This window comes from Polyergus mexicanus, unplaced genomic scaffold (assembly GCF_030449975.1).
Source record: "Polyergus mexicanus isolate NDT 795.1 unplaced genomic scaffold, iyPolMexi1.0 SCAF_11, whole genome shotgun sequence".
NCBI lineage: Eukaryota > Metazoa > Arthropoda > Insecta > Hymenoptera > Formicidae > Polyergus > Polyergus mexicanus.
Genome location: NW_027223331.1, coordinates 4460950 through 4476316, shown reverse-complemented (window position 1 = coordinate 4476316; position 15367 = coordinate 4460950). Strand labels below are relative to the sequence as shown.

The 15367-nt window shown below is 32.5% G+C and overlaps 1 protein-coding gene across 8 annotated transcripts in view; it reads right to left on the bottom strand.

Moving 5' to 3' along the window:
- Positions 1 to 6822: 6822 nt before the first annotated feature.
- Positions 6823 to 15367, bottom strand: part of LOC138937792 (kinesin-like protein KIF13A) — a 35769-nt gene continuing 27224 nt past the window's right edge. For 6 of the 8 annotated variants that reach the window (XM_070304397.1, XM_070304400.1, XM_070304399.1 and 3 more), the window contains 3 exons: positions 15012 to 15212; positions 14748 to 14924; positions 6823 to 14664 (listed from right to left, as the gene is read on the bottom strand). In XM_070304397.1, the coding sequence (XP_070160498.1) occupies positions 14573 to 14664; positions 14748 to 14924; positions 15012 to 15212 (470 nt within the window). In that variant the 3' untranslated portion in view covers positions 6823 to 14572. The remainder of the gene's footprint in view (positions 14665 to 14747; positions 14925 to 15011; positions 15213 to 15367) is intronic. The other 2 variants (XM_070304398.1, XM_070304404.1) reach the window with 1 other exon arrangement.

Sequence of the window (15367 nt, the reverse complement as noted above, 5' to 3'; positions counted from 1 at the left end):
TACGGTTCTATCAGTAATTATCATCTCGAGCTGAGACTTTTCTTAATCTTAAATTCTGAAATACGATTGTTACGAGACCATTTTTTTTTTTTATACAAAATTACAATTCTATTTCAATTTTTTTTTCCATGCCTATGTTAGGAAAGGATCTTGCCCCGCGAAATTTTATTTTTATCTTGACAAGGGATATTTTTTACTATTGTATCAGGAATCTTGAATTTACACTTGCATTAATTCATTCATTCGGTTTTAAAGCCACTTTATATAAGCGGACACGGCTCGTAATCTTATTTGATGTTTCGCGTAAAATAAAAATTTTACGTACGTAAAGTGTTTGGACTTTTTATATGGAGAAGAGATTTTGAAATCGATTTATCTTCTTGGAAAATGCAATTGCATAGAAGTGTATTTCGATAAGCTACTATCAATTATCATATATTACTGTACGTGACGATAAAGGTATAAATTATTTATTTTGCCTGCTTTCACGAATTGATTCTACTAAATGTGTTCGCGCGTAGAGTTTATTATATATATATAAATAAAAAAAAATTATTATTTTATATAAAAAGTTTTATATACATTTTTTTTATTCTTTATTGATTTTTCTAATATTCTCTCTCTTGATATCGCACATCAGAATTCTATTGACACACGTAAATATGTATTAATATAAATTATATCAGAATTTTATATATATATATACGCATTCTTTTCACATTCAAAATAGTCATTCATCTGTCATCAAAATAAAATATTCTTCCTAATCACTTTTAATAATACAAATCTGCTGTAAGAAAAGTTAAAGGCAGTTTGTCCCTAAGCCAGTCCTCAGGACAATGCCTCAATAGGGAAAGATAGATCGACAAAGACATCAGTTCGAGACGATCCGCATTGGGACACAATGCCACACCCAAAAATTATATTCCGTTGATTTTCGTAAATTTTTTTCTTTCGTTAAGATGCGCATACTGCGCTATAATCCTAATCGTTTATCAATCCAGCCGACTCATCCGACCCTTTCAGTTCTTCTTAGCTTTGCTTCATCTGGTCAAGGTCATAGCATAGCGTCGCATAGATTGACCCAACCCATTTTTAATAATAAAAAATAATGAAATAATTGCACGTTGAATGTATATTCTCAAGAAATAGAATTATAGCTATTCAAAGGTCTTTATTACAATGAATTTTTTAGCCAATTTCAACATTGAAAGCTATTTCTCTGAAATCTGTATTATGTTAATATAATTTGTAGACTAAATGTGTAGAAAAATAATCTGTGATGGGAAAGAGAAAAACTATATAATACAATTTTTCTATTATTTATTTAAAAAAATTTTTACCTATTAGATTTTCGTATTTTCACAAGTCTAATAATCTTTTTATTTTTGCAAATCAAGAAGTAATAAATTCTTTTCAATTCTTGGAATCTTTAAACATGTTTTTCATTTTGAAGAATAAAGAATTATTAGGTCTCTTAATTCTCGAAAATCTCATAACTTTTGGATTTTTGAAAAAAGGCGAAGCTATTCTCTAGATTTTTCTTCAATTGTCAGTATTTAATAACTTTTAGAATTATATGAAAAATTATTCAGAAGATTGTACGGATGAAAGCCGGAAATATTATTTTACACCTGTCTGTATAAAAGTAAATATCTACATTTTTTTTTCAAGAAATATAAAAAGAAACATTAGATGGATTATGTACAAGGCGGCAATTAACCATTAAACTACTAATGAAAGCTATTCATTGCTGAATGATTCATCAGCACGCGGTTCTTCGTAGAGAAACAAACCACTCGGAAATATCATCCACCATAAAATCATCTCAAGAGATCGTTTCTTTCATAAAGATTCATATTAGTAATTCAACTGTAAGATTATTATAAATGTGTGCTTATGCAACAAAAAATTCTAGAGAAATAAACATGAGATGCGTATAAAACACGATGTTATATAATACAAAGAGTTTTATTATTAATAGAAAATTTTATAGAAATCGGCAACAGTATTATTTGACGTATTTGCGACAGCTCCCGAAAGCATGCTTCGTAGATTCGTAAACAGTTATACAAATTGGAGTAAAAAATCTTATTGAGACAGAAATTTTCGTGAGAGATCAATATTTCAAGAATTTTTCGTTATCGTTCGATTGCCATGCGTGTATCGCGCGCGATCGCTTCTTACATTGTTAACAAGCAGATTCTCGCTATCGAACTGCTGCGAAAATCAATTATTCCAATGGGAAAATCGTTGGTGTAATTATGCGCAAGGTTGACGCATCGTATTTTATTTCCCTTTCCCGTTTGATTCACATGCGACACGATGGACCGCACGAAAGGTCATCGCATTATCGAACGCTCGATGAATCTGCGACACTGATCTCGGTGCTGATGTTTTCGCACCATCTTTCTATTAGACGAAAGATAATTCTTTTTATTATACCGTTGGCAATGTTTAACGATATATATGTCATATGCCGAAACATCGATGAAAGCGTGAAAATTTCGTAGACTCTTCTAGTTATTTCTTCTGAGTATCAGGGCAAAACTTGAGCAGAATTCTTTTAACGGTTTGAAAATTAATATTTAAGTTTAAAGTTACTATTGATTTTTATGGAAAATCGCGTCTTCTGACGCTTATTGACAAATTTGATTAAGAAAAAAATATTACCAACGAAATAAAAATTTTCACATGTATTAAGAAAAGTCCAATAAATATTTGTACAAAACTTGATTTAGATCTCCATTTACTCGTTTAAAAATTATTTACTAAAAATAGTAGAAAAATATTATCTTTTCTTCTCTCTCTCTCTCTCTCTTTCTGCAAATTACTCATTTTTCTTTTGTTTCTTGCGGTTAATTTAGGGGGTATTCGCGAACAAAAGTTTTCATCATAAATTTGAAAAAATATTAATTATTATTTTCTTTTTTTATAACGAAGATGTTAAAAACCATATTATTTTGTGATTTATTTGATGATGTTAATTCTTTTTATATAATCCGGATTTATTTAACGGTACAAACGTAAGAACAAAGATTTCTTTTTAATTTTGAGAGTTTTTTGTTACTATTGTACCAAAACATCCTTTTGAATATCCGCAATTTTTTTTTTTTTTTTTTTTTTTTATCCGCGTTATCTCAGATCGTAAAGTGAATCATTCAAAAGACTTGACGAATCAAGCGTGTGGATTTTTCTGAAGATGGAAACTTACGTTAATCAGTAGCATGCTCTCAATATTCGCGGAATGCAAGATTCCAACCAGTTTAAAACTAAGAAATCAGCCATGTCTGACTCAAATTCTTATTGGGAGGGAGAGAGACAATAATAATCGCGAATTATCATGGATAATATTAATTAAACAAAAGTATAAATATTACATTGCTCCTCTCGTTCGAATCAACGAACATACGTTGTTTACATAAATGAGATAAATGTAGAGTTTCAAGCGTGAATAATCGCATTTCCGTACGTGCAATTCCTTCCACCGGTGTTGTCACGTAAGCACGTGCCTGCGGTTACTTGCCTCGCAAATTTATACAGTTGAATGACGGAAGTGGAAATAACATTGTCCATTGTAGAGCTAGGAAATTAATGTCTAATACGATATTCAATGTAACGATCCGTCGTGAATTGCGTAGACGAAGGTAAGCGATTTGCTACGAGAAAATTCTTTAAAAAAATTCTTCCGATCTTACAATAATCCATATCATTGATATTTAGCACGTAACAGATCACAAAATCGGACTTTTCTTCCATTTTCAATTTCCGAATTGTAAAATGTCACCGCGAGACGTCGTTTCTTCCGTCACGTTTAACGACGTAAAGAAGTTGTATTAGAAAGAAAGAGAAAAATATGACAGAATACGATTTCACGACTTTGTCGCAATTATCGTCGTTACGTTCTTCTAGTTTTACAATTCCACGCTCTGTTTCACGAATATTGTCGCAATTGCCAACACACTTTACGCTTAATTTGTGGATTTGTTTTACGAAGTTTTGTTTCACATAAAATATCAATTCTTTTTATTACGTCGGATATTTTTATTGGAAATTTATAATTCAGATATCGTGCGCAAATATTTTGTTTTCGTCTATCGATAAAAATATTCTCGGCGAAACACGTCCTGTTTATATAAGGGGAATCGCATACGAATTATTCCGTAGTCTACGCAATGTCTGAACGCAACTTTAATTTTGTAAGAAAAGAAGAAAATGTGTGTAGAATGACGCTCCGGTGAGAAGTTTCCAACGATCTAGAGACGTTCTTTCCTTCGCGTTTCCACGTATATATATTATATATAAACGTCAGCGTTGATTGCGCGAGAGCTCCGATGAAATATGTATTACGCGTCCCGGTTGAAATTGAAAAGATATAAATTTTGCTGCGAAATGAATAACAGTCACGCACAGTTATTTATTTAATTAACTTTGTAGAATTGATCGTTCGCGAGTAAAAATAAAAGTCAATCCTTTCACGCCTCTTTGCTAACAAAGAAATTGTACTCGCAAATCGAACAACGATCCATTTGCATCCACGCGTGTTCAGATACGTTCGTGCATCCATTGAAGGAGACCGCATCCGAATGCATATATGCTGAGAGAATTGAATACTTTATCATTATCGTTTATTTTATGATGACGTATTATTTTTTCTTTGTTACCGCGCATTTCTCCATCGATTGTTAAGGATGTTTTTGCCTGTAGTAATATGCCAAAATTAAAAAAAAAAGGAAAAAAAAAACATTTCTTACGTTTATACTGTTTGAAAAAAACAAATAAATAAATTCGGATTATAAAAAGAATTAAAATATTACAAAATAATATGGTTTTTAACGTCTTTGTAAAAGAAAATAATTGTAATTAATATCTTTCCTAATTTATGACAACAACTTTTGATCGTGAATAAACCCCCTGAAATCAACTGCAAGAAAAAAACAAAGCTTCCTTTATGAGAAAGCAAAAAAAAAACGAGTAATTTGCAGAAAGAGAGAGAGAGAGAGAGAGAGAGAGAGAGAGAGAGAGAGAATATTTTTCCACAATTTTTTAGTAAATAACTTTTAAACGACTAAGTGAAAATTTAAATCAAGTTTTGTACAAATATTTATTAGACTTTTCTTAATATATGTGAAAATTTTTATTTCGTTGGCAATATTTTTTCCTTGTCAAATTTGTCAACAACAAGTGCTACAATATGCGATTATCCATAAGAATCAATACTAACTTCAAGCTTAAATAATTTCCAAAACATTAAGAAAATTGTGCTCGAGTTTTGCTCAGAAGAGATAGTAAAGCAGTCTGGAAAATTTTCATGCTTCTCTGTCAATGTTTTGACATATGACACATACATGCTTAAATCGAAATCCGGAAATATTAATTTTATCGAAAAAAACTTGGAGGGGGCGAAAAAAATTAACGATTAAAACACAATGACTGTTTCATAGTCTTAAAAAGTCCAAGAGACATTATTGTTGTACGCATCTGCATTTACAGGGGATAAAGCGTGCGCGTTCTTTTGTTCACCTTTATACGGTTCGCTGTGTACATTATCGGCGTTACGAAAAGAAGCTGGCGCTATGTATTTATACATTATATAGCATGTATATTATGTATACTTCATCTCCGCGACGACAAGAGCAGACGGCGAGATCGGTGCTGACCATGGATGGGTTCATTGATCCCATCGTCTTCGAAGTATATACGCTCTTTCATCGCATCGCAGTTTTGAGATGCGAAATATACGCTCGTTTGTGTTGGAAAAAAAAAAATGAGCAAGAAAGAAGAGAGACAGAAAGAGAGAAGAGCTGGGAATCGAGGAGCAGAGAGAAGGCAACTCTTGAAATCTCTCTTACACCCGAGGGAGAACATGGCCATGATGTGAAAGCAAAAGAGGAGCATGCGTTACATCCGAGCATATTTCGTGCACCGCTGAATGTCAATGCTCGAGACGTTTCTCAAAAGTAAAATAAACCAACTTCTCTCTCCGCGAAAAGATTGAATTATTTTAACATCATTATATATCAACAAGTTAAAAACCCATTAGCTGAACGATACATACATGGATTTAAAAATTTTATATAACGATTATTTTCATTCTAATTATTATTTTTCCATTCCATCGTACGTCGTTGAACAAAAATTTTCGACAACAATTTTTGAATCGATTATAACGTGAGAGAATTAGATAAAAATATTACACACGCTATATAATATATAGGTAATTGAATATATTGATGCTTGCGATGTTACACTCGCGGAATATCATGATGCATCAACGACAGTCAGTGAATATCGTTACAAGCGTCTATCTATCCTTTCTTTGAGGCAAATAACGCCAGTCAGGGCCACCAAAGAGGTATATTAATTGCAGACATCTCTCATCGATAAGTCGCTCTTGGGCTATGAGAAAAACGCACGAGTGCATTAGCTCGCTTCTGTTTGCGATAGACTACGAGACGAGGGACCTACCCTCCTCTTGTGCGCGTTTCCGAGGACAAAAAGGACCTTGAGAAAATTCTTCAACCAGAGTCACCGACATTCCCACAGGAGTCATCCCATTATATTTAAATTAGATGAATATAATATGCATTTCTCTCTTCGGTCTCTGCGTAGGAGTACGTCCGTGATACAATATATACACGCGCGCACGCACGCAGAGAACGAATGTTTTCTTATTTCTATGCCAATATATGAGCTTCATTTTACATACGTACCGTCGAAATGTATGTGACATGTACAAATATTTTTTTTTTTTTTTTTTCTTTTTAATGCAATATTTAATGCCACAAGAAGGGATTCGGGTTACGCTTGAAGAATACAGGATCTCTGCTAAAGTTCTTTATTATTATCACACGTATCGAAACGTACAGCAAAGCGTAAAATGCAGAAAAAAATATAACAATAATAATAATAATAATAATATTAATAATAATTGAATAAACAGATTTACGCATCGAGCCTTTACTAAAGTTAATCGTGTTAAACGCGTACGTCTTTCATTATATCTTAATCGCGCAATTAATTACATTCGATCAGTTAATTAGTTGAATCGGCAACAATACAATAATTCACAAATTTATGTTCATCCCTTATCGCGAATATCACTTTGTTCTAAAAAGTAAAAGGATAATTTTTAGTTTTATATCATTCATCAGACAATACAATGCAATGCAATGCAATGACTATCCCTCTATTTGTCATTATTCTTAAATTAATCTTAAATAATAAATGTAAATAAAAAATTAATTATTAGATTTCTATTAAAATTAATAAAACATGTTTAATTCTGCTAAACATTTTAATCAAATAATTATATGTACCTCGATTTTTGACAAAAATGAATCAGGCAAATCGTTATCGGATTCGAGCAGCAAGATTCAATCGATCAACACACACACACACACACACACACACATACATACATACTTTTTTTAGAACATTAAATTATATTTTTATTATATTCATAAAAATTAAAATGTACACACCTTATTGTTCAAGTCATACTTGTCTTAGCTGTATCTCGCCCTATGTATATTATTTAACAAGATATAGATACTCTCTTGAGACGCGAAACGAGCTTATGAAATGAACATACGATTTTTTTTTTTTTTTTTTCCTTTCATAAATGACAAAATTCTGGAGAAAGGGGTGATACAGTGTTTAGCTTATCTCGATAGATATCATAATATTATTGACTGCTTATAAAATAATATTATTACACGGTAATCATCCCATGAGTTTACGACACAGTTCTAGTGTGTTCCTCGTTAATAATAATTAGCTCTTAGATAATCTACGAGATCGAAAAGTACATTTTTGCTTTTGCGGCAAAGAATGGTAATCGTTTAAGTAAGAATGCATGCCGCAGCTATAAAAAGGATGAATAGCTTTCGTTTCAATTAGAAGAAAAATTACATGGAATATATATTCGCTAGTTACATTTTCTTCCTTTTTTGCCTTTATCTTCCTCGCTTAGCGTGTTAAAGCGGGTAATGTCTCTAATGAGTACGCGTATCATCTGTGTATGAATACATGCGTGATGTGTAACGCACGAAAATTGTGCGGGTGATATATTTCTGATACCCGTGGACGCGCGTTGCCCTAACCGAATCGCAAACCTAACTTCTAATCATAAGATTACGAAGAAACGTCTCGGGACACGCTAATAATATTACGCATTTTAATTTTGAGCGAAAGAAAATGGGATTTGTATGTGAAATATCTACGAGATCCATCTCCTTCAGATCAATTCAGATTAATGCAAAAAAAAATCCTATTTCAAACATTTCTATGCTTATCAGTTGCTTATTAATTTCGTAAGAGGAATTTTGAATTTCATTAAAATGCATGTATTCAACAGGCAGTAGAGTCTCGTTAATTTTTGGAAGGATAGAAGAGGAGAATTCTTGGAAAATAAAAATTAACGAATATCCTTCCCATACTAATTATGGGATATAAATACAATATTGTAGTGTTTGTGAAAATACATGTGCCGAAATTAACGCGGGGCCAAATTTCAATAGATCCCACTTTACACTTGTACTTTATCCAACTCTTTTAATGTTAGAATTTTATAAATAATATTTCAATTTTTGAAGCATGTAAGTAAGATGGATCGCGATTAGAATATTCCATGCTAACATTCAGAGAAGTAAATATTAAACATTATGCCAGAATATACGTACTATATACCAACACGAGTGCATAGAGGTACTTGCTAGCTCGATCGCGCTACCTATATTTTTTAAATATTGAAATTTCGATCGGGCTGAATCAATAATACGATCGACTTGAATTGCTATGCGCCATGCAAAATAAATGTCTTTTATATCACTTATATATATATATAAGTCGCTAATTATATTTTCGTACTAAGAAATTTTTACACCCATTGTATATGGTGTCTTAAAATTATTGGTGCGCTATTTATGATGTATGTATACAAGTTGATTCTTGCGATTACTTACGACTGTAATCTCGAGAAAATAATGTTTTACATTACAACGTAAATACCTTCATGTATCATTCGATAATTCAATTAATCGGTAGAGTTCTTCGAATTGTACAATAAATTAGTTTTCGAGCTATTTAAAAAATTTTTCTAAATCTATTCTAATTCGTAAACAATATGCAACACATAAATCATTTAAACCCATCATTATCTACCGAATGATTGACACTTAGTCAAAGTAATAAATTATAAATAAAAAAAATAATTTATGCGGTAAAGGGGGGAGGGAGCGGAAGCTACAGGAGTCTGTGAGAAGTAAATAATAAGCATATATCGATGAGCATTGAATCTGGATGTTATATGAATCACATTATTACGACATTGACAGTCAATATCCTACGAGTTGTTCTTGCATAGTTTGGAGCTTTATATGACACTCCATCCAAGTGTGTGTGTATAATCGCTGAACGCGAATCGGCTAAATATCTTTTTTTTTCTACGTTTTTTTTTTTAATCGCACAATGCAAAAATAGGCTTTCCTATTTACCGGGTTATCTACAACCAGACGACATAGCATCCTATCGATCTACAAAGAGAATTTCCGAAATTCTTATTATCTAGTTATCAACTGTATCATTCATTATCTCCGGCAGAAGAGGCTCTACACTTATAGCGTAAAATCACCGATCGACTGAAACTATTTATTACACACTTCGAAATATTTACGTCGCCATTTATCTATCGCCATCATTGCGTAATATTTACCAAATAGATAGAAAGAATTCGGTCGATTCGGTGATTATCGTGTTTATGTTGGGTATCCATCTGATCCACGCTATACCGTACAGTACAACATTGATATCTCACTTAGATTGATTAGAAAGAAAGAGGAAGAAACGTGTGTGTAACCCCATACAGGGTGTCCCGAATTTAAATGGCAAAACTTCAAGAGCGTGTAGGGGACCGAAAAACTAAGATAAGAAGTCCTTTGGAGATTTGCTCGTTTTTCCTCCATTTTAGAGAAAATCGCAAAAATTCAATCTCTCATTGTCAGTTACTCTCTCTCTCTCTCTCTTGAGTTGATTGGCACCGAATTTTTCTACTTCAAGGTTCCTTACATACGTAAACCCTTAATGTTACCCTTTACGGTGCCAATCGATTCAAGAGAGCAATTAAGAGACCGAATCATAGATACAGTGCACGAAATATCACTAGAACAATGTCTAACTGCGATTAATGAGGTGAGTGCTAGATGTAACGCTTGCATTGCTACGAGAGGGCAACATTTTGAACGATGTCTGCATTAAATAGATGATAACATAAATAAAATGTAAATAAATAAGTAAAAAAACGAAAACTTGTTTTGTTTCTTATTTTGTGATTTTCTCGAAAATGGAGCAAAAACGAGCAAACCTCTAAAGGACTTTCCGCCTTAGCTTTTCGATTCCCTACACGCTCCTGAAGTTTTGCCATTTAAATTGGGGACACCCCATGTATATATGTCAAATGTTTTATTTGATGTAAGATATTAGGATCAAAATTAACGAGTCGAAATGTAAATCCTCTATAGCTGAGTGTAATGGATCTATTCGATAAGTGATTTAATTTGATTTTCTCGACAGGAAGATATGATTTTTCGCGTATATAGAGGATATTATATAATAAGATACATATATGACAAGTAGCGTGGATCAAACGGATGCGGCGCAAACGTGGCGTCTCTAGCAAGCGACTTTTCTTTTTCTTTCTCTTAGTTTTCTCAGCAATGAAGGAGATAGCCGTGTTTGATATCCCGATTTGTGTGACAATCGTATTTAATTACACCAAGTTGAACGCGCGCGAGTGTCGTGGACCTAACATATACGTATAGTGCCGCCTTGATAAATCTATTCAATGCGATTAGAATAAATGAGAAGAGATATATGAAGCAAATACACACTTCGCTAATTTTCCTTACGTTACTGTGATAATCGATAAACGAATAAGATGTTTCGTCACTTTCTTCGTGACACGTACTCTCTTTGTTATTTTCCCGTTATATGTATATGTGCTTCTCTTCTCTTTTTTTTTCCCCCTCTTATACATTACATTAAAATATAACACCAATCTCGAGACTTACGTTGTATTATACATATACACGTGTGTAGATTTTACATTAATATGATCGCGTCCCCGAACAGTCTTACTGTGAAAACTGGTTTATAGAAGAGTTCCGAATTCAAGATTACACACTCTTGCACTTCTTCGCTTAATTGACAATATTTAAGCGCAGCCGTTTGACAAACGCGGTCGATAAGACACTTCGAGAGAAGTATGAATCATTAGATAGATAGAGATAGAATTAATATTGTAGTCTCTTGCGATGAAATGTATTTAATATACATATTGCGGCAAATGATCTAAAATATAAAATATTTATTTAGTCGTTAAGTAGAAATATATTTTAAGAAAAATTTTTTCGATACAATTTATATAATATAAATTCGTGTCAAATTAATCATTATCTATCTATTATAAAAACAAGATCGTCCTCGCTGTCGTCTTATCGACTCACGATCCTTAAATTTGTCCGATGTGCATAATATTTCCTTTTAAATATATTTTATTCTTTCGTACATAAAAAAAATCACGATAGAAAATTAATTGCTCAAGTTGTAACCTTCGCCATAATTTACATAATTAATCGGCAGCCGCGTTTGAGACGTTTTAGAATTTCATGATACTTCGACAGGGTGTCTGCTCAAATCCTATAAAAAAAATTCTCTAATTTTTTAGATATTTTTAATCAAGATTCCAGATAAAGAGAGAATATTTTAAAGATTTTTTAGTGCAATTTTTTCTAAAATAAAATTTGTCGACGTTTTGTTCAGATATTGAATATATAAACAGAGACAGATATGTATTTATAATATATATTTTAAATATATAATTCAGAGAGAGACATAGAAACCCTGTTTAAAGAGAAGATAATTACAAAAATAAGCGCGTAATTCGGCGCATGTGATATCTTCAAGTACGGGAATAAAAAAAAAAAAAAAAAAAAATCGAGGAAAAATAGCGTAAATAGCAAAACATCGGTTAATTTCACAGCCATAGTTAGGAGACTCGATTTTGATCATGTGGACCCTCCTGCGATTCTTTGGAACTTTGGACCGTGAGCGCGTGTCATTTGCAGTTTCGATCGCGTTTAATAATGTCAAACTCGGAAGTCTTCCAGAGGTAAAATCGCGCGATTGGTCGAAAATATTATATTCTAGAATCATATTTAGGGTACAAAGTATAGCGTGAACAATTATTTTTTAGACAATCGTAACGGTAAAAATGGACATTGTCTTATTGCGGGATGGAATAGGCTGTGTAAGCTCTGTCAATGCTAGATGCTCCACTGCAGCTTTTCGAACATTATATTCCTGATAACATAATGATAATCATTTGATATTAACCCTCTATAAGGCCACGATTAAAAAAAAAATCTTAGTTTCTTGATTATTGTTGAGAGATGTGCTGTTTTTCAATTTCAATTTAATTTAATATATTTTTTCGTATCTTTATTTTCTTTTTCCTTGGGTAATATATGTGTGTGTGTATATTGTGAGATAAAACAACTTTATTTTTTTTGGCTGTATGTTTATAAAAAATTCGTAAAAAATATAATCCAATAGTTTTTGTTATATGTAAAATACACAGTAAAAATCATACATGACTATTGGAGATTTTGAACACAATATATCGCGCTATATTTGAAGTAGAGAAGGGAAACGAGTTTCATTTTGCAAGTGATATACAAGTTCCAGTGCATCCAAAGCAATATAAATGTCGATTGCAAAGTAATAATGCAAAAATCGAAAACGTGTAATTAAAACAAAGAATTTATTAACGTTATTGCATGCCGGGCAAGCATGTAGCATCATTCTGACATGTGGAGTCTTATAATTCGTGTTTCTTCCTCAACAATCTCGATTACCAAAAATGGACAGATGCCTTGCGTGGTCACAAAGTTTCCTTCTCGTGGAGATAATTGTCATTTATATAAAAACGGTGCAATTGTCTGTCATGTTGAGGAAACATTGCGCCCCGCGTGGCGATTATTATTATATTCAATAAATATTACATACAGTAATTTATATTCATTATTGATAATATAAGTATTGTTCTAATTGGACAGAGGAGTTGTTTTCACAATTTGGGCAAATGTTACCGAGTAACCTTAGTCGTTAAGCGCTTATTTTTTATCTTTTTCCTCGTATTCCTTACGACACAATCTATTCCATAAATTAAGAAGAAAATCTAATAGTTCTCATCGATTTTGAATTGTGATTATGTGTAGTAGCTTTTGGAATAAAGCCAAATTTAATTCTCATAATGGGAATAATTGTTATTTGATAATGCGTGAATCATGTTAAAGAGAAATATGAAATGTGTATAGATTGTTTGCTAATGTTTATATTGCCATGTCTATAGACAAAGTGAGATATAACATCGGCAACCCAGACATTCACCAAAAAATTTAATGAATATACAGCTATATGCAATTAATACAACAAAGCAAGCTCATTTATATTTATATATATATATATATATATATATATAGTTTTTCTAATACCTAAACCTAATATTGCGACTCGACGTTGACAACTTGGACGTTGTATCTTTGGACATTTGCAACTTGTCTCTTAAATCAATTAACTACAGTGTTTAAGGATCAGTTTGCAATTTCCAAAAATGCAGTATGTATTTAGAATGTATAAATTAAGATGTGTCATATTCGTGTAATAGGGTAACGGTGAGAAAAGATGTATGTTACAATAAAAAGGAACTTATACATAATCGCGCTAAAAAAATACAATATATGAAACAATTGTATACATATAAAATCTTTAAATAATCTACACAACGTGGTAGTAATCTACACTACGCGGTAAAGTATATGTAAAGTGTCTTTTGATGTTTTTATCCTTTCATTGGGCACTTTTCCAGCAGCGTGTAAATTACCGTAAGGTAATTTTGGAAAGTGTATAATCCAATGATGATGTGTGAAAAAGCCAATATTTAAATCGATTTATTATTATCGTATCCTTCGCGTCAACACGGACCGATTTCATAAATGCAAAATATGTGTACTGTTACATGGAATATATACATGAAATTGTAGTCGTTACATATCTCAGATTGACATACACAGAGTAAAAGAAAAGATGTCGCATTGACTTTTGATTCCTTTAAAATGTACAATTAAATCACACACGATTATGCTTTCTTCCTCTCGCGTAAAACAAATGCTTCCAGTCGTGATAAAAATTGTGGAATGCTCGTAAATGAATAAACGTTGCCGACTTTCGATACATAGCGACAATTATGTATCGGTCACTATCTTCGAAAGTAGATACACCACTCACGCAGCATGATCCGAGTCGAAAACAACCCACGCTTCGTGTGTAGGTTCATAACACATTAATGACCTAATATTTCAAGTATTACTTTGAGGATAATCAATAGCTGCCCTCTAAATGTCTAAAGGATTGAAACATTGCTGCTACACATATCATAGGCATGCAGCAATTAGGATACTTATGTAGTGGTTTTTACCAACACGAAGTGATGTCGAAGCTGTGTACGATTCGTTTATTTGCCGCGTGAAAAAGAACGTAGTGTACCTGCTGTAGAGAGGCCTTCCCCTCGGCTACGACTTCGGTGCAAGGAATGTAAGCCGTCCCCTATAAAAGGAACAATAATTTCCCAATAAACATCGCTTTAACAATGACGTATTAATGTAATAAAATAATCAATGTAAAGTTACCCTTGCTAACGCTCCTGCGCATTAATGCGGATGATGCTGGTGCAGATTCCTGCTTGGTATAGCTTCTAAGCGCTCGTCCCCGTCTGTCTTGAATTAACTTATCCACTTTAACAAATATACCACATTTTGGTCTGCAGGTAAAATATCTATGACCATTAACAGCACCATCATTCTTGCCTAGAACATTATAAAAGACATCTTATACAATCTATAGAGGAAAAATAATAAGTTACTATAAGAAAATTGTGTATTTTTTATTCGCACCAGTTGGAGCGTCAAGTTCAACTCCTATCCAAATTCCGGATGCAAATTCTGTAGGGCCAATATATGCTATGACTCCGGAATAACTGTAAGGACGAACCAAGACTGATTCACCAACGATGACCCAATCTGGTAAAATAGTTTCCATTCGAGTTAAATCATGTCTTGAACCAAAAGCCGAACTTTTGTCGCTAACATCATCTGCTGCAAAAAAAAAATAAATCTTTTTATATATATTGTATATGAATAATAATATAATCAAGTTCTGATAAAAGAAAAGCCGCGCACATATAGTAGTGCAAAATTAAAAAATCAAAATGTAAAAATTCGAGAAATCTCTCAAAACAAAAATTAATAAT